At 41.2% G+C, this 18,168-nt stretch overlaps 1 protein-coding gene and 1 pseudogene across 10 annotated transcripts in view; one reads left to right on the forward strand and one right to left on the reverse strand.

Moving 5' to 3' along the window:
• The window catches only part of FN1 (fibronectin 1), a 66,673-nt gene that overhangs the window by 37,099 nt on the left and 11,406 nt on the right, over positions 1-18,168 (forward strand). For 3 of the 10 annotated variants that reach the window (XM_037163567.2, XM_037163568.2, XM_037163570.2), the window contains exons 24-37: positions 1,145-1,336; positions 2,630-2,902; positions 4,341-4,523; positions 6,530-6,619; positions 7,838-8,107; positions 8,858-8,974; positions 9,873-10,037; positions 10,554-10,709; positions 11,476-11,589; positions 13,842-14,029; positions 15,104-15,191; positions 16,072-16,248; positions 17,099-17,188; positions 17,422-17,601. In XM_037163567.2, the coding sequence (XP_037019462.2) occupies positions 1,145-1,336; positions 2,630-2,902; positions 4,341-4,523; positions 6,530-6,619; positions 7,838-8,107; positions 8,858-8,974; positions 9,873-10,037; positions 10,554-10,709; positions 11,476-11,589; positions 13,842-14,029; positions 15,104-15,191; positions 16,072-16,248; positions 17,099-17,188; positions 17,422-17,601 (2,283 nt within the window). Of the gene's footprint in view, positions 1-1,144; positions 1,337-2,629; positions 2,903-4,340; positions 4,524-6,529; positions 6,620-7,837; positions 8,108-8,857; positions 8,975-9,872; positions 10,038-10,553; positions 10,710-11,475; positions 11,590-12,424; positions 12,695-13,841; positions 14,030-15,103; positions 15,192-16,071; positions 16,249-17,098; positions 17,189-17,421; positions 17,602-18,168 lie in introns of all 10 variants that reach the window. The other 7 variants (XM_037163564.2, XM_037163565.2, XM_037163569.2 and 4 more) reach the window with 3 other exon arrangements.
• LOC119062565 (uncharacterized) lies at positions 16,744-16,866 on the reverse strand (annotated as a pseudogene).

The following is an 18,168-nucleotide window of genomic DNA, read 5'->3' on the forward strand; positions in this document are numbered from 1 at the left end:
ACTAGCTCAAATATTTTTTTAATTATAGATTTTATATATTTATTTTTAGAAAGAAGGGAAAAGAGGGAGAAAGTGAGGGAGAGAAACATTAATTGGTGTCCTTTCTCACACCCCCAACTGGGGACCTGGCCCACAACCCAGGCATGTTCCCTGACTAGGAATCGAACCGACAACCTTTTGGTCTGGAGGCCAGCACTCAGTCCACTGAACCACACCAGCCAGGGCAAAAATATCCTTTTTAATCCCCCCATAAAGTAGAGTGATTTTGGTGAAGTTTTCATGGTCTATGGAAACATTGCTTAAGCCAAAGTTACACTATTTCCAAATGAGTGAATTTAAAACTAAGTTGGCAAATTTCATGCTTGCCAAAAGCTAGATCATTACTGTTTCGTCTGAATGGATAGCCTAGCCTGCCCATCTGGGTGGTCGCTAGTGAATGGAACGACCTCAGCATTTATTTCCCATCCATTTGGACTTCCTTGTCTGTACCACTCTAGTTTTTCCCCTGTGTCTAGTGACAGAATATACTATCTTGCCCTTTAGTAAGTTTAACTTAGATACACGTTCTCATTTACTTTAGTCTGTCCCTGCAGCCCCCTGGTCATCACTGTCTCTACTCATGTCCTCCTCCTCAACGCTCTTAATTGATTAATTGATATATTTATCAATTAATATCCTTTCTTTAGGATACATAGAGCCACTCCCCCCCCCCCCAACACACACAGTTTTCCTTTTCTCTTCCCTTCCTGTAAATCCCATACGAGGTTCAGACTTCGTTAGGACAGCCCACTTCGAATGATCGTAACATTGGAAGCCATTTCCCACTAAGCAGATGAAATGGCATGTTTCTCAGGTATCATGCAGATGACCCATTGTGGAAAATCAGGGTACAGTGGCACAAGGGTCATGGAATTGCGAGACAGGAAAGCCTTCAGTAATCACTTCCCTGTTAACAAGATTTTCTTTAAACCAAGGTTATTAATTCCTGCCTCAAAGGGTTGTTGTGAGCACTAGTGACAGTAGTGTTCCTTGATAAATGCCCTTTCTCCATTTGCCTTCGTGAGTTCATTGTTGGGGTCTAGTTTAGAACGCTCTGGGTTGCAAATCCTCCACTCAGTAACTTCTGCCTTTCTGTTTTCTGCAGACATCACTGGGTATAGAATTACCACCACCCCGACAAATGACCAGGAGGGATATTCTTTGGAAGAAATGGTCCGTGCAGATCAGAGTTCCTGCACTTTTGAAAACCTGAATCCTGGCCTGGAGTACAATGTCAGTGTTTATACTGTCAAAGATAACAAGGAAAGTGTCCCTATCTCTGATACCATCATCCCAGGTAATGGAAAAATAAGCTGTTATCCTCAGAATGGCCCTTTCAGTAAGAGCGGGGATTAACATCTTAATCCCTGGATGGTTGAGAGTGTCAGATATAGTTGGGATTTAATTCTGACCTCCCAAGCACACTCTTCAAAACCATGAAGTCAAAGCAACTATTTGGACAAATGCTTGCTTTAACACTGCTTACTGTCTCTGCTTCACTGGGGTGCTGTCTGTTGTGATGAGTATGTAACGGAGTGGCAACCAAGAATGTCTGCTAACTCTGAATGTCTGCTCATGTGGAAATGGTACTAAAGCAATGTCACGTGTCTGTAGTTAGTACCAATAGACTCAAAGTAATGTAGTGAATGCGTCCCACCAGTACACTCGTGCCTGGTTTCACCGTCCGATTGACAGCTGCTTTCTGTGGAGGAGCACCTGTTTCTGTATGTGAGCACTGAAATAGCACTTGACTCATACATCCAATTCTTCTTCTGGCTGTTTCAAATCCTTCTTTTTTAAAATTGAAAAGAAAGAAACAGGAAGACCACACTTTCAGGGGCTTCTTTCTTATGGACTGAAACACAGCACTGAAAAGACCTATCCAGGGATAGGTCTGTTGCTTTGTCCCAAATTGGATTGTAGCAGAATGAAAGCAGGCGGATTATGTTCCCCTTCACACTTTTTGGTGGAATGCTTTAGTGTTGCTGATTAAATAACTTTGATTATGAGTTAAACAAATTATTGGCAATGGCCTTGGACTCAGGCCTGTCTTCCACCTGAATATGCTTTTAGATGGTACGTTTCACACCATATATTCATAATGTGTTAGCATTATGACCATATGTCTTCATGAGTTTTTGTATGGGGAAAGAAAAAAAAAGTCATCAACCAATTTTTTAAAAGTCTTCTTCGTGCAAGCTTTATTTTTCTACTAAAAAAATAGATTTTTTTAAAACATTGCTGATACTTGCTCCAGATACTGTGTCAGGATGCTAGGAATGGTTTGACATCCTAAACAGGCCCATAATTTTTAGGAACATGAGAGGTTCAACTATACTGTTTTAGAGACATTTTCAAAATATAAGAAAATCCCTAAAAATATTGTAACCTGTTTGATTCTCCCAGGGAAGTAAACTGTTCCCGATGCTCAGACAGTCTTTTAGATAATTTGGGACAGATTGCATATTGCCATCATTGCTTCACATTCCATCAGTTTTACTACTCGTAACCTGATGTACACTGCTTTATTTTTTCCTCTTTTTTGCCTCTGTTTTTCTTTTGCCCCCCCCTTTGCTTTGTAACTCAATAGAGGTGCCCCAACTCACTGACCTAAGCTTTGTTGACATAACCGATTCAAGCATCGGCCTGAGGTGGACCCCGCTAAACTCCTCCACCATTATTGGGTACCGCATCACAGTAGTTGCGGCAGGAGAAGGTATCCCCATTTTTGAAGATTTTGTGGACTCCTCAGTAGGATACTACACAGTGACAGGGCTGGAGCCGGGCATTGACTATGACGTCAGCGTTATCACTCTCATTAATGGCGGAGAGAGTGCCCCTACCACACTGACACAGCAAACGGGTGAATTTTGAAAACTTCTGTGTTTGAGACACGGATGGTGTTGCATGCTGCCACCAGTCACTCTGGTTAAACGTGGATGTTTCAACAGGAAAGCCAGCAACTGGCCAAAGATGAAGAGGGAGTAGGTTAAGGAGTCAGGAAACAGAGGCAGAGGCTAAACCAATTGGATGAAGACATATTCAAATACTCTTAAGTGTGCTTTTGTTTAAAGCACAAATATGCATAAAGCTAAAGAAATATAGATAGCTGACCTATTGCATACAAATGGGGAAAGATTAATTGCACTTGCAGACCCATAATTCTTAAAAATGATCTAACATTAATGCTAAATTTTATAATCAGCACCAGTCAGTTAGAAGTGTCTGTCCGAAACGTACCATTGTGCGTTTCCTTCTACTCTTTGATAAACTCTACCATGCTCCTTCTTTGTAGCTGACAAAAAACCCATGGAAATGTCCGGTGTACAGTGTAGTAGCGGGAGGGTTGTTTGGAGGTAGAGAAACAAACTGACAATTCTGGGGCGCTCTAAGTTCCATTGTTAGGGTGAGGTAGAGAAACTCCTCTTTAACCTCAGTCCGGGGACCAGCATGCAACATTATAAATGTTCTCTGCCCTGCATGGTAAGAAACATGCTGAGAACCGATTTGCATGAACCCTCTTCACTTGTAAGTAGTGTTTACTGAATGGAATTGTAGCTCTAGTCACCTCACGTCAGGGGCACTTTAGGACCCTCTCGTCCTTTTGTCTGTGTGCATGTGTTTCTTTGGAAAGTACTGCTATGTTTCTCTGCTATGTGGCAACTTGAGCCTCTTCAGCCTGGGATAAAATAACCTTCAGTGGTATTAACAATGTACTTAAGGTGAACATATTGGAAGGATGTGAAAATTATAAAGATAAATTGAAGGCAGAAAGGTTAAAGGGGCCTAACAGTGCTAGGTGTAGTGTTTTATTTTTAACAGTACAATTGACCCTTAAACAACAGATGGGTTGGGGCGCTGATGGCCCACACAGGAAAAAAATCCATGTATAAGTTTTGACTCCCCCAAAACTTAATTACTAAGAGCCTATTGTTCTCTGGAAGCCTTACTGATAACATAAACAGCCAATTAACACTCGTTTTGTATGTTATACAAATTGTGTACTATATGCTTACAGTAAAGTAAGCTAGAGAAAGAAAATAAGAAAATCACGAAGAACAGAAAATACATCTACAGAATTTATTTTTAAAAGTCCACCTAGACACACACAGTTCAACCCTGTTTTGTTCAAGGGTCAACTATAGTTTACTCTCATTTAGACTAGAGTTAGACTAGACTATTTGCATGATTAGTACTCATTTCCTTTATGCATGAAATACTATTTTTACATTTCCAGCTGTTTTTGTTAGCTTTTATTGTGAAATGACAATAACTTAGTCTTTCCTCCTGTTTGAAACCAGCTGTGCCTGCCCCCACTGACCTGCGATTCACCAACGTTGGTCCAGACACCATCCGTGTCACCTGGGCCCCGCCTCCGTCCATCGAGTTGACCAGCATCCTGGTGCGCTACTCACCTGTGAAAAATGAGGAGGATGTTGCGGAGTTGTCGATTTCCCCATCAGACAATGCAGTGGTCTTAACAAGTAAGAGGTCCAATGTATCTGTTCAATAAATGCTAAGCTGGCACATCAGGAAAGAATTCTGAGTCCTCAGGTAGGAGGAAATAAGCTCAAGGCAAGTACAACCGAACTACAAACTAAACTCCAAATATGACCTGCGGCGCTGTAAATCCCAAAAGATGTCGTGTTTGTTATCTTTATACATTTTTGATATCTCCAACTTTTTAAAAATCATGGTGGAAAAACACCAGCAATGAAGTTGGAAGACTTCAAGCCAGTTCTGCTTCCAAATAAGCACGTAAAAATAATGTATGTTAAGAGAAATTACATGAGTACATTTGAATGTTCAGAGAGAAAATGAAGATGAAAAATAATGTCACCATATCTGTTTTATTCCCTCCCGCCCCCCAGTGTCAGCAGGGAATCTCTTCAGCATCTGAAAACACAGAAACAGTGACTGGTCCTCAGGATAGATCAGGATGCCCCTTTGAAGAGGGAGCCAGTTTCATTCGTACTTCAAAAAGAATCTGTTAGCAGGATTTCTCTGAAGGCTGAGGACTTAGAAAACAACTGACAGTAAAATAAACAGCACAACAATTATGGAAATTGTCCCTTTCTAGTTCCTACTCTTTTGAAATAGATATCCTTTATTAAAGAAAATGTGAGTGGGCTGCAACATGGCACTGTGCTTCCCGTTAGCGTGGCTTTTTAGCGCTTTCACCAGGGATAGATAGCTCACATTTAGGTCCATTGCCACGTGACGGTCTGCAAACCCTCTCTGTCATTCAGACGTATTTCAGAGAGTGAAAGACAGCTCTGCATACGACCAGTTTTGCTTTCTCATTCTGTGGCTGAGGGCAAAAGCCTCCTCATACCTATCTGTCAGCAGTCTGGTTGTTCTGGAGTACTCTGGAATCAGTAGTCACACCACCCAATACACAAGCCCCTGCTTCAGGACCACCATCTGCCCCACATTAAGCCCCAGACCTGGCACATGCCCATCGTATGTTCTAAGATCTTATTTTAGATCCTATTCTAGATCTCAAGGTAGCCATTTCCCCCTAGAGTAGCCATCATTACCCTGTTTTACAGATGAAGCAGCTGAGGTGCCCAGTGGTTAAGTAAATTGCTCCTGGCCACGTAGAAAAGGAGGAAAATGGAGTCCAAGCACCCAGCACGGCCCTCTGCAGGAAGGCTGAAGGGGAGATGATACGGAGGGGAGTGGGGTTGAATGAGTAGGTGTTCAATAGTCAGATACCTTACTCTGCACCTTTGCTGGTTTCTCGACAAGAGGGAGCATCCAGGAATGTATATTTAAGTTTTTTAAGTGTTCTGCCCTTATCTTAATGTGGCAGAACCAATCCCTTTCCCTTTGGTGTATAACTCTTCCAGTAAAGGTTAATTGTTAAGACCACTGGCCATGGCCTGGGTCAACTCCTGTATGGTCTTGAGCAAGCAGATCAAAGAAGACAAGTGCTTTGTGCCTGTTTTCTCATTTGTAAAATGGGAACAATCGTAAACCAAACTTTTGCCGGTAATAGATTTCCTCACTGTCTTGAATGTGGTGGCAGTTTCACAAGTGTATGCATGTATCAAAACCTGTCTAAACGTGCACTTGAAATACACGCAGTTTGTTATAGGGCAATACAGCTGCTTTAAAAAAGTAGCCAACTACCTCACTAGGGTGTTCTGAGAAGTAAATGATAATCCACAGCCAGGGTCATTATTATCACGTAACCTCACAGACTATTAAGTGGATGATAGGAATATTACTGTGCTACAGCAACTCCATCGAACTGCAGATCAGGCTGAGTAACACTCACACGGGAGTCTGAGGGCAAGGCTTGGAGATGCTTCAGGGCAAGGTGACCCTTTCTTAGCCCATCTCCAGGTAGCCGCATTCACTGAGGTGTAAGTAAGCTAAAGGAGCAGACTCTTGGATATTTTATAAGTGGAAATAGTCCCAGGGGCATTTTTGTGTTTCCTGCTTTTAAGCACAATTTTAAAATAAGTCCCACTTGCCTCTTCAGATCTCCTGCCCGGCACAGAATACGTAGTCAGCGTCTCTAGTGTTTATGAACAGCACGAGAGCACGCCTCTCAGAGGAAGACAGAAAACAGGTGAGTCACTTTGGCAGTATGCTTATCAAGGAGCATCCACCTACCAATTTTAGGTAACAAAAATGGAATGCTACTTCTAAAAATGCATCTCCATCTGTTGTGGTGGGGATGGGGGTCCTTGTGGCCTTGTCATTACTTTCTGATCACTGGTCTTGAAAATTAAAAGACACCGTATTCAACTATCACCCTCACTTTTGGTCTCTAAGAGTCTTCTCTTTCCAGAGAGGACTGAAATTAGTCCAGAAACTTTGTTGTCTATTATTCAAGGATGGTAAACATTCCTTCTCATTAGGGGGTTCTGGCTAATGGCTAACCCAAGACTGTCATTGTCATAAGTATTTCCCCTCTTTTACTAAGCCAAGAAGTTTATCTCTTTTTTCTGCTTGATGGAATCTTCATTTACTATAAAAAGGAAGTTGAATAAAGCCCATAATATGTTCTTTCTTAAAAATGAGTATTTTTAATTTTTCCCTTTAAAAAAGTGCAGTTTAATATATTCATTAATCTATTACAGTCCACATACTTCCAAAAAGGGGTTGTGAAATCTCAGTTTGGTTTGACTATATTATTGAATAGTGTTGGAAATCCCAGAGAGATTCCACGATGTGAATTTGAGATAAACTCCAAATTCTTGCTGAGTTTTCTACGATCCACTAAATTCTCCATTCATGAGGAATTACTTGCATTATAATTTGTCCAGAATAATGTCTTAGTTTTAAAAAGTTTTGCGTTTGACACCATTATCACCCTGTTGACGTATCAATTCCCTTATGAGTGTAGAAAGCTTCTTGGAGAGCCAACCACTTAGCCTGAGAGTGGAAGGTCTTCTCACTTTCAGAAATGAACTTATAGGACAGGGACATAGAATACTGAACACTGAGGCATTTAAAAATATCATTTCCCAGGATATCTTAAACACCTATTCTCTAAACATGATCCAGAAACTTACTGTAATGATACTTGGATTGCTTAGCAAAAGAAAAAAGAAAAGAATGCTTGAGTTGTCCATTTTATTTAGAATTGATTAAAAGATTTAAAATTTATATGTGGCTTAGAATCAGTGCATCATATGCCGAGGCTTATGGCAAATTCATTGTGTTGATGAAAAAACAGAACCATTGAATATATGTTACTTTCCCCTATGTTCTCACTGCCTTACCTGGTGGTGTCTTTTTTATTTCCTTCTCCCTCTCTTTCTTCCCTGGATTGGAAAAACAGGTCTTGACTCTCCATCCGGCATTGACTTTTCTGACATCACCGCCAACTCTTTCACTGTCCACTGGATTGCTCCTCGTGCCACCATCACTGGCTACAGGATTCGCCATCACCCTGAACACGCCGGCGGGCGACCTCGAGAAGATCGAGTGCCCCCCACTCGGAATTCCATCACCCTCAGCAACCTCAACCCGGGCACAGAATATGTGGTCAGCATCGTTGCACTTAATGGCAGAGAGGAGAGTCCCCCATTGGTTGGCCAGCAGTCAACAGGTAACTTGTTTTCTGGTTTTTAAAGAAACTCAGAGGACTTTCCCAGGTGGGCTTCTTCTGTGAAGTAGGTTTGTGTTGTCTGAGTTACGATCTCTTAAAACATCCATCGTGCTTATGAGACGTGGAAAGGGAAGTGAGAGCATATGTAGAGAAAAATCTCCTTCTTAGATTATGTTAAAGAAAATAATTTTTATCCCCAGAAATTTCTCACCTGGTTTAGGTATTTATGCATTTTTAACAACAGTTTGATTCAAAATACAGAAAACACTCTTTCAAAGTTTCCTTAACAGCATAATTATTTTAATATAAAAGTGTCAAAGTTCTTCGGAGATAGATGCTGAAGTACTCAGGGGAGAAGTATGTATTATCACGGTATCTGTACCTTGTCTCAAATGCATTAATAAAAATAGAGAGAGGCCAATGTTACCAATTAGGAAATACCTATAGGAAAGGGATATGGGTATTCATTATATCGTTTGTGTAGCTTTCCTATTGTTCTAAAACTTTTCAAAATAAAAAGTTCAGGGAAAAACACCGTTCCATTGACATAATAATGTTACCAGATCTTGAATTGACTCCTTAACTCTACCTTGAATTGTTCATAATTTTTAGTTCTGCTATTTTTGTATAGTATTTACATTATTACATTTTAAAAAGTCACAAAGACAATGACCTGGAAAACGAACAAAGTGCGAAGCTGTGCATTGTTTGGAAGTTACAGACACAAGAACTTTCCTTTGCCTCTTCTAGTTTCCGATGTTCCGAGGGACCTGGAAGTTGTTGCCACGACCCCCACCAGCATGCTGATCAGCTGGGAAGCCCCTGCTGTCACAGTGAGATATTACAGGATCACCTATGGAGAAACAGGTGCGTTCGCAAAATGCTCTTTCACGCTCTAATCAAGTCAGATTGTGCTGGGGGTAATCTGAAAGCCCAACAGCGAGCGCACAATTAAAGAAAGCTTGGCAGATCCATTCAATGGAGCCTTGCCTTTTCTGAAAAAACGTGGAAAATAGGCACGAGGTAATTGGTAGCAAAATCGAGGTAAAAAGTTGTTCGTATCATCCTAGAGGGAGAAGGGAAGATTTGAGGAAGAAAGGATTGTAAATACACTTGTATATTATCAGTGGTGAAATAATGAGTGATTTATTTGTATTTTTCTTTTTACTTTTTCGCATTTTCAAAATTTTACTTAACATGAAAATATGCTATTAAAAATTTTAAAAAGGCACAGAGTTTATGCAATCCTGAGTCGAGGACTTACCTTCTTCTCCCTTTTCATGTTAATCTACAACTCTGACTTTTTAAAACTGGAATATTAAAATGTCACTAACGGATTGAGCGCGGGCCTGCGAACCAGACAATCGCGGTTCGATTCCCAGTCAGGGCACATACCCAGGTTGCAGGCCAGTTCCCTGCAGGCCAGTTCCCAGCAGGGGATGCCTGAGAGGCAACCATACATTGATGTTTCTCTCCCTCTCTCCTTCCCTTCCCCTCTAAAAATAAATAAATAAAATCTTTAAAAAAAATAAAATAAAATGTCACTAACTGTAATTTTCTCCCTGTTTTTGCAAACTTATTGAGGTTTATCTCATGCATAAATAAATATATTTATTTCTGTTCAAGCCACATTAATAGCATTTTTATAAAGGGAATAAAGTAAACATATAAGTTACATGCTATTCTCAACATCTTAATTTATTTGCGCAGTGATTCCCAAGCATCTGTCTGTCCCTCCGATTTTGACTAACCTCTTTCCGCACAGGAGGGAACAGCCCCGTGCAGGAGTTCACTGTGCCCGGGAGCAAGTCTACAGCCACAATCAGTGGCCTTAAGCCTGGAGTGGACTACACCATCACCGTTTATGCCGTCACTGGCCGAGGGGACAGCCCAGCGAGCAGCAAGCCCATTTCCATTGATTACCGAACAGGTAGTGACTCCTTGGGATGACACAGGCATATTTACTCAGATGGTCTGCACAGGGTCCTTCCAAGGAATTTTCTTCACTGTGAAACTGACTTTCTCTTTTAAGAAGATGAAGAACACCTATAGCAACTTGTTCTGATCCAGATGTACAAAGAAATACCCGCTAGGGCAGGGATCTTTGTCTGTTTCATCAATTAATTTAGTCCACCTGCCTACAGTAGAGACAGACAGAGAAGGTGTTTTATAAATATTTGCTAATAAATGAATGAGTGAGCTGATAAAGTAAGAAGATGAACGCCTGGTCAGAATGTAGTTTCTTTGTGAGTGAAGTAGCCATCTTGAAAGTAGGTCATGGTTTTGAGATGCTTCCCAAAAGCTATCTCTGTTTCTGCAAACACTTGGGGGTCATTAATGATAGTCAGAGATCATCCAATATTTACCAGAACTGGAGACAAGGACACATTCAGTCTTGTTTCCATGGACTGTGGCTGCATTGGTTTTCCCTTGTTTTTATTTGTAGAAATTGACAAACCATCCCAGATGCAGGTGACCGATGTTCAGGACAACAGCATCAGTGTCAGGTGGCTGCCTTCCAGTTCCCCTGTGACTGGTTACAGAGTGACCACCACTCCCAAAAATGGCTTGGGACCAACAAAAACTAAAACTGCGGGTCCAGGTAGGAATCGCCAGCATCTCACATGCACAGTATGCTTTTTAAATAAACAGCCACCTACCTCTGGTGCCATGTGTTTTTATATCATTATGTCAAAGTTCCCCCGTTTGTGAATCCAGGGCTCAAGGTTGTCACTCCCTCCACAGAATTTTCAGGGTAAGTGCAGTTCTGTTTTCACCTGCACGGTCCTATTGAATGGTGCAGACATCTTAATGATGAGATCCATCTTTATGCTTTTGTTTGCCATGTACATTGAGAGAGAGGCCAACAAAACCATCTTTATGGTTTTTGTTGGCCTAATGGATTTTGAAGGATCTTTTTAGCTCTCGTTTTTGTTTTTATGTAAAATATTTGTGCAATTAGGATTCTAAAGCAATATCTTTTTTTTTTCCTCAAATGCAAGTGGACATTTCTTTAGTAAGTCACAGAGGTGGGAAAAGTGAGCCAGCTGGGCTGTGTGGGCTAAGGAAACAAATTACAGAGGCAAAAGAAGGGCCCTTGGAGTTTGGGGGAGGGCAGAGAGAGAGAGATAAGTACTCCGTGGAGTACTTATCCTTCAGTGTGAGTTTATGCCCATATGACAGTTTGTATCAGCAATGAACATGTTTGTCCAAGAGGAAATCCATGTCTGACTCGTCTGTATTTTCCTGATAAATCTGCCAGTGACAATCTAGTCCCACACATATTTCCTCGTAGAGTCTGGACATCACTTGGATGACCTTCCAGCAGATGATATAGCTGCTGCACTCGCTCTTCATTTTCTTTGCAGATCAAACAGAAATGACTATCGAAGGCTTGCAGCCCACAATGGAGTATGTGGTCAGTGTCTATGCTCAGAATCAAAATGGAGAGAGTCAGCCTCTGGTCCAGACTGCAGTAACCAGTACGTAACCCATGCTCAGTTTCCCTTCCAAAGCCAGGCTTTGTTCTTAGGCATCTGAATGCCCTCTGCGTGTCATTTGTGATTATACATGGGGGAAGCCAACTTGTTGGTTAGTTTGCAGATCGAGTTGAGCCCTATATACAGACACTTTGTTTTTCCTCTCAGTGCCAAGTCATGAACACGTAGGGAAAGAAGCTGTGGAACCACTGTAGTTAGTTGCTGTGCTTTAAATTTCTTTTGCTCAAATGGCCTTAGCAAAATCTTATTTGCCAATATCACAATCTACAGAGTATTTTCCCAGGACTGTCTTTTCTACAGCTGGATGGTGAAGTTGATTTGAAGCGTTTCCTATGAAGCTGTTAGGTTTGCAGCATTGGCAGGACTGTGGCTGCACCAGTGTTTAATGTAAATACTTAAAGGGGGTGGGGAAGAAGAGTTTGAGATTTATAGCAATATAAATCTAACATTGAAAATCAACTTTACCACTTCCAAGGTATAGAAAATCCAGGTCTGTGAGACTAACATCACATTGCCAAAGCAAATTTGGGTAGACTATCTTATAAAATCAACGCAAGTAAATCCTCTTTTAGAAGACATTTTTTCAGGGTGCTTATGCTTCTTGCGCGCACCTGTTTTAATTAAGAGATGTGACACTAAATATTTTCTGAATCAAAAATACTTCCACAAGTGTCAGGTAATTTTCTGTGTAATAGTGGGTTAATTGGAATTTAATTTATCAGAGAATGGTATCTGCAGAACTGCTTTGCACGTTATAAAAATGCTTATTTCACAACTTGCTTTTCACATAACCTCTTACCATTAATTTGCCTAACAGACATTGATCGCCCTAAAGGACTGGCATTCACTGATGTGGATGTCGATTCCATCAAAATTGCTTGGGAAAGCCCACAGGGGCAAGTTTCCAGGTACAGGGTGACCTACTCGAGCCCTGAGGATGGAATCCATGAGCTATTCCCTGCACCTGATGGTGAAGAAGACACTGCAGAGCTGAAAGGCCTCAGGCCTGGTTCTGAGTACACAGTCAGTGTGGTTGCCTTGCACGATGATATGGAGAGCCAGCCCCTGATTGGAACCCAGTACACAGGTATATCGTTAATCGCACCACTGGGTGCTCATGGGAGCAGTGGCTTTATGCCCTGCTGAATGAATTATACTTTATCAGGCTATTGATTCCCACATAAGGGGGTTAAAAAAAAGAAGGAAAGGCCCTCTTTAAGAGGAGTAGTAGTAAACAATGAAGTTTAGGTGATACTTCGGTGAAATCTAATAAACAGACATTTTGGAGTAGCTTGGCTTCTAAACAAGGCCATAAAGAGAGACATTTGAAGAGAAGTCTTAAACTGTGGCTTATTTCCTAAGCCATGCCTCCCTGTGGCTCTACTCACTGTGTATAAAGGAAAGAAGTTTGGCATCCTAGCACTTTCTCTAAAAAAGGAACCCTGAATGGGCCATTCATAGCAGCATGAGTCTGAGAACACATGGGTAAGACCTTCCTTCTCTAATTAGGTATCCTGTGCTCGGTGTATAATGTGCTTAAAGGATTGCAAGTCAGACACATAGGGCAGATGCTTTCCACAAGATTTTACCTTCATGTGCTTTGTTTCTGAAGCACCGGGGAATGCTAAAGACGTGTCCTTGCGACAGCATAGACCATGGAGGTGACAGTCTGTGTTATTGCTCTTTGCTTCTCTTTTCTGCTTCTGTTATGATTCAATTTTCTTATGCTGCACCACAGAGAATACTTCAAATTTAGCAGAGATATTGGCCACAGGGTCCAAATAAAGGGAATAAAAACATAATTCTAACTTTTGGGGTATGGAATACTCTGTGAAATGGATTTTCACGCAAAGAAAATTTCAATAGGAAAAGAGCTATTGCTCATCTTTCCATATAAATGGAAAATCAATCTCAATGGCCAATAAGTCATTCTGACTTTTTTAAAAAAATTTAAGGGAAAGCAAACACATCTTCTAAACCCTAAATTCTTCTAGAATTCTGACATTTATTTGTGTTTCCAGTGAATCTGAGCATTGGTGGATAGGAAACATTTTTTTTCAGCAAATGTTTTCTTAGTTTTGCATCCCTTCTTGTACTTCCTTGTACTGAATCTTTGATCAGGGAACCCACCTAACCAAAAGCAATCACAGTCTAGTCTAGTTCTTGGAACTCACTTTACTTTCCATTTCCCCATTTCCTATAAGATAACCTCTAACCAATGACCATCTTGACAGCCATTCCTGCACCAACCAACCTGAAGTTCATTCAGGTTACACCAACAAGCCTGACTGCCCAGTGGACGGCACCCAACATTCAGCTCACTGGCTACCGGGTGCGGGTGACCCCCAAAGAGAAGACAGGACCAATGAAAGAGATCAACCTTTCTCCTGATAGCTCGTCTGTGGTTGTATCAGGACTCATGGTAAGCAGTGCCCTTTTTTATTTGAATAAAGAGGCAGGCCATCCTGTACACACTTTAAGGTGGTGGAAATACAATATAATAATATATCTCATTGTATTCTTTGCCCCTGCCATCAAATCATTTTGTGGTAATTTTGTACCAATTTTATAAAAAACAGTTTTAGATGTTCTGCAGCTTAAAAAAAAGATTCTGTTTATTTATTTTTAGAGAGGAGGGAAGGGGGGAAGAAGGAAAGGGAGAGATGAATTGATCAGTTGCCTCTCGCGTGCCCCAATCTGGGAACCTGGCCCACAACCTGGGAATGTGCCCTGACTGGGTATCGAACTGGTGAACTTTCATTTCACAGACCAGCACTCAAGCCACTGAGCCACACCAGCCAGGGCTGTTCTGCAGCTCTTTAAATGTATTCTGTTTGTTTGTTTTATTATTTGTTTTGTATTCTGTTTATTTTTATGGGTTATGCATGGGTGGGGGCAAATTCTATGTCTACAGGCTAAATGCATACATCTACTTTTAGTTACTACGCATTTTCTGAGCTCTGTTACCTTGGCAAGGGATATTCTCCAGTTTGTACCTACCCAGCCTGACCCTCCCTTCATTAAAACAGCTTTAGTCCTTCTGGACCTGCATGTAAAAAACTAGCCAGGAACTTAGGGGACTGATATTCATTTTAACATAAGCCCAGGTTCCAGAAGAAACTACAGAAAGAGCGTTCAGAGATAGAATAGAGAATTCTCTTTGCCTCCCCGTGATCAGAAAAATTCAGTTTTTACGTCATTGCATGAAGGACAAAAACAGGCTAACACCCATTTTCCTCATTGCATATCAGTTTAGCGTAAGTATATAAGTTATGGCTTACCTGAGCTTAATGTCTGAAGGCATTTTAAAACTCATGTAATTAAAATTTGTTATTGATCACCTGTCGTGTAGGAATGAAATTAATCTAGGAATTTATAGTGCTGCAGGTTTTGTTAGTTTATTTTTTTTTCTTTTACAACCATGTTGTTTTTCTAATGCTGTGGTGAAAATGCCTGGGCTTCCCGTTGCTAAAGCTCACTGTGCCCCTCTTTCTAGGTGGCCACCAAATACGAAGTGAGCGTCTATGCCCTCAAGGACACATTGACAAGCATGCCAGCTTCCGGAGTTGTCAATACTCTGGAGAGTAAGTCGTGAAACTTTTTAGTATCAAAAAACATTCTGTATAGGCAAAAAGTCAAGAATGGCAAATGACTTTCTGGATCACTAAAGTAACAATGGAATGGCTCCCAGTCTGGAAATTGATCTGCTCACCCACCATTGTGACTTAGCTCCTGTCATCTTTTGTCTGCCCCTGCCCTTGAAAGTGATCTGTGGGCACATAAGCAGGATCCTTTCGTAGGGCGGAAGCACTGGTGTTATGGACAAGGACGGGCACCTAGTTTATGCTCTACTTGTGGGAATTTGTTTCTACAGAGTTCCATTTGGGGAGTTTCTGCCGCCTTCTACCGTATCTGAATAGCACAGTTGGGGTGAACAAAATGGGGCCCAGACTCTAGCTTTCTGCCATATTGGTAACTCACAGTATGCTCTTTCGTAAACCATATAAAAAAGTGTCAAAGTTTCCTCGTCTGTAGAATAAGGGATGGTGTTCCATCTGTTCAGAGAAAAAACATGAAGTCCTATAAAGACAACAACATGCTAGCCGTGCATGTATATATTATTGCTAGCTGACCAAGGGATTCTAACTCCTACTACGCTTATGTTCCATTTGAATGAATTAAAAATTTTCACATTTATTGAGGGATTTGTAGGTAGTCTAAAACCCGCCTTGGGAACCACTGGTATTATCTGTAAGAAGGGTTTTTTAGTTCTTCAAAACAAAAGGTGAATATTTTCATATTTCGAATTACTGGCAACCTTCTGGATGCCACAAGAGAAAAATCTATACATCGTCGTGTGTAGAAACGGATGTATCCGGTGTATAATAAAGAAACATTTTAAAGTACCACCCCCTACCTCTGTGAGCCAGCCAGGCACTAATCTCCGGCTACGTTTCCATGCAGATGTCAGCCCTCCCAGAAGGGCCCGTGTGACAGATGCCACTGAGACCACCATCACCATTAGCTGGAGAACCAAGACTGAGACAATCACCGGCTTCCAAGTAGAAGCTGTGCCAGGAAATGGCCAGATTCCTGTTCAGAGAACCATCAGTCCAGATGTCAGAAGCTACACCATCACAGGTCAGGGACCTCACAGGACTGACCACCTTTGTTCACTGCTGCTCACTGCGTAGATGAGCGTATTATTCTAGCACTTAAACTGATTAGCTTTATTTTCAGTGTTTTATGATAGATAACCCAGCTCTAATCTCTAAAAGCATATTTTTAAACCGTGATCAGAAATAGTTTTGTCCTATGAGTGCCTGATTTTATTTCATGTTTGCTAGAGAAATCGCATGTTTCATTCAGCCTTTTGATTTTTAATCAATGTCCTCTTTCTTACATAAAAAATGGTAACATAATGCTTAAAACAAAAAGCCACTTAAAATGGTTTGACATTACCATAGATTATAAAGCATAATTAACTTCAAAAAAATCAAACACTAAATTCATGAAGGTCAAATTTGTAGCAGAGAATGTTCAATGTCTGGGTTAATCCAGGTCTCTTTGAGGTTTAAAGTTCTGATTCCAGTTACCAATCAAAGACCATCTGATGATGATGAAGAGAAAACACTCAATAGGTACTTGCCCCTCATGGTCCAAGAGGGCCACTTCTTAGATAGCATTTTTGTATTCTCAAATTTTAACTGATAAGAACAGATACTACACTTGATCTTAGCCAAAAGGCCGAGAAGCGATGTATTCTCAAATTTATTTTAGCCAGTGTCTTTGTGTACCTCAGCGATTTTCTTTTGAGGTGTGTTTCTCATTAACAGTTAACACCCGCGCGATGCTCTAATTTACTGTTCAAATGTGCACCACTTATGTGGTCCATATAAATATGGGATAGTGGAGGAAGCATGAAAATTGCAAATGAGTTTGCAACTTCCTAATCAAGATCAGATGAAAGCTGTTTCTTTGCAAATCCCAGGTTTACAACCCGGCACTGACTACAAGATCTACTTGTACACCCTGAATGACAATGCCCGGAGCTCCCCTGTCGTCATCGACGCCTCCACTGGTAACTATAACTTTCCGCTGAAGAGATGCCACTGATTTCTATGTGATCAGTCATGCGCACTTAAGGAACAAACATGAGGCTGATATTTTTGTATTATAGATCATAGTGAATCATTTTTACAGCTTACAGAACTCTCAGATTCTCTTGTTAGTTACTAAGGACTGGGGAAAGGGTGTGGGAGTAATTTTCTTGGTTATTCATTTTCTTAGAGACTTAATTTTGGTTTCTCTTAGCCATCGATGCCCCATCCAACCTGCGTTTCCTGGCCACCACACCCAACTCCTTGCTGGTGTCATGGCAACCGCCGAGGGCCAAGATCACTGGTTATATCATCAAGTATGAGAAGCCTGGGTCCCCTCCCAGAGAAGTGGTTCCTCGGCCCCGCCCTGGTGTCACTGAGGCTTCTATTACTGGTATTGCTGCTTCTATGCTGCTATTTTTCCTCCTTACCCCCTGGGATACCAAGTGCTTAGGAGACCCCCGCTGTGTAGAACAAGGAGCCCGTCTCTGGAAGCCCCAGGAAGCATTCTCTGTGTAGGAGCTGGAGAGCTCAGTGCATCTCAAGTGGCACGAGTTCATGGAAATAAAGTAATTCCCATACTGTCCTAATGGCATGACTAAAATCTTTGTATTTGCTGTACGTTTGCCAGACACTTGTCAGTCCGGTCCTAGAAAAAGACATCGTTCAAAGCAAACTACCTAATTTATGCTTAACTCCCTAAAGATCTGATGGTTTTGCAGGACGTGCCAGAGTTCTGTCATGGCCCTTCATGAGGCAAAGTGATTCCCAGCCACCCATAATGAAGAGAATGCCTAGCATGAGAATTAAGAGTTGTCCATTTCAGTAGGTCATGGGCCCCTGGTATTATTTTTCTCCAAGAGATTACATTTTCAAATTTTTTGTGAGAGTATCGTCTGGGCAACACACAGGTACCAGAAGGAGACAGTTTTTTTGTTGGTTTGTTTTTTTGTTTTTTTTA

This window comes from Artibeus jamaicensis, unplaced genomic scaffold (assembly GCF_021234435.1).
Source record: "Artibeus jamaicensis isolate MK-2021 breed Jamaican fruit bat unplaced genomic scaffold, CSHL_Jam_final contig_1015, whole genome shotgun sequence".
In the NCBI taxonomy this organism is placed as follows: domain Eukaryota; kingdom Metazoa; phylum Chordata; class Mammalia; order Chiroptera; family Phyllostomidae; genus Artibeus; species Artibeus jamaicensis.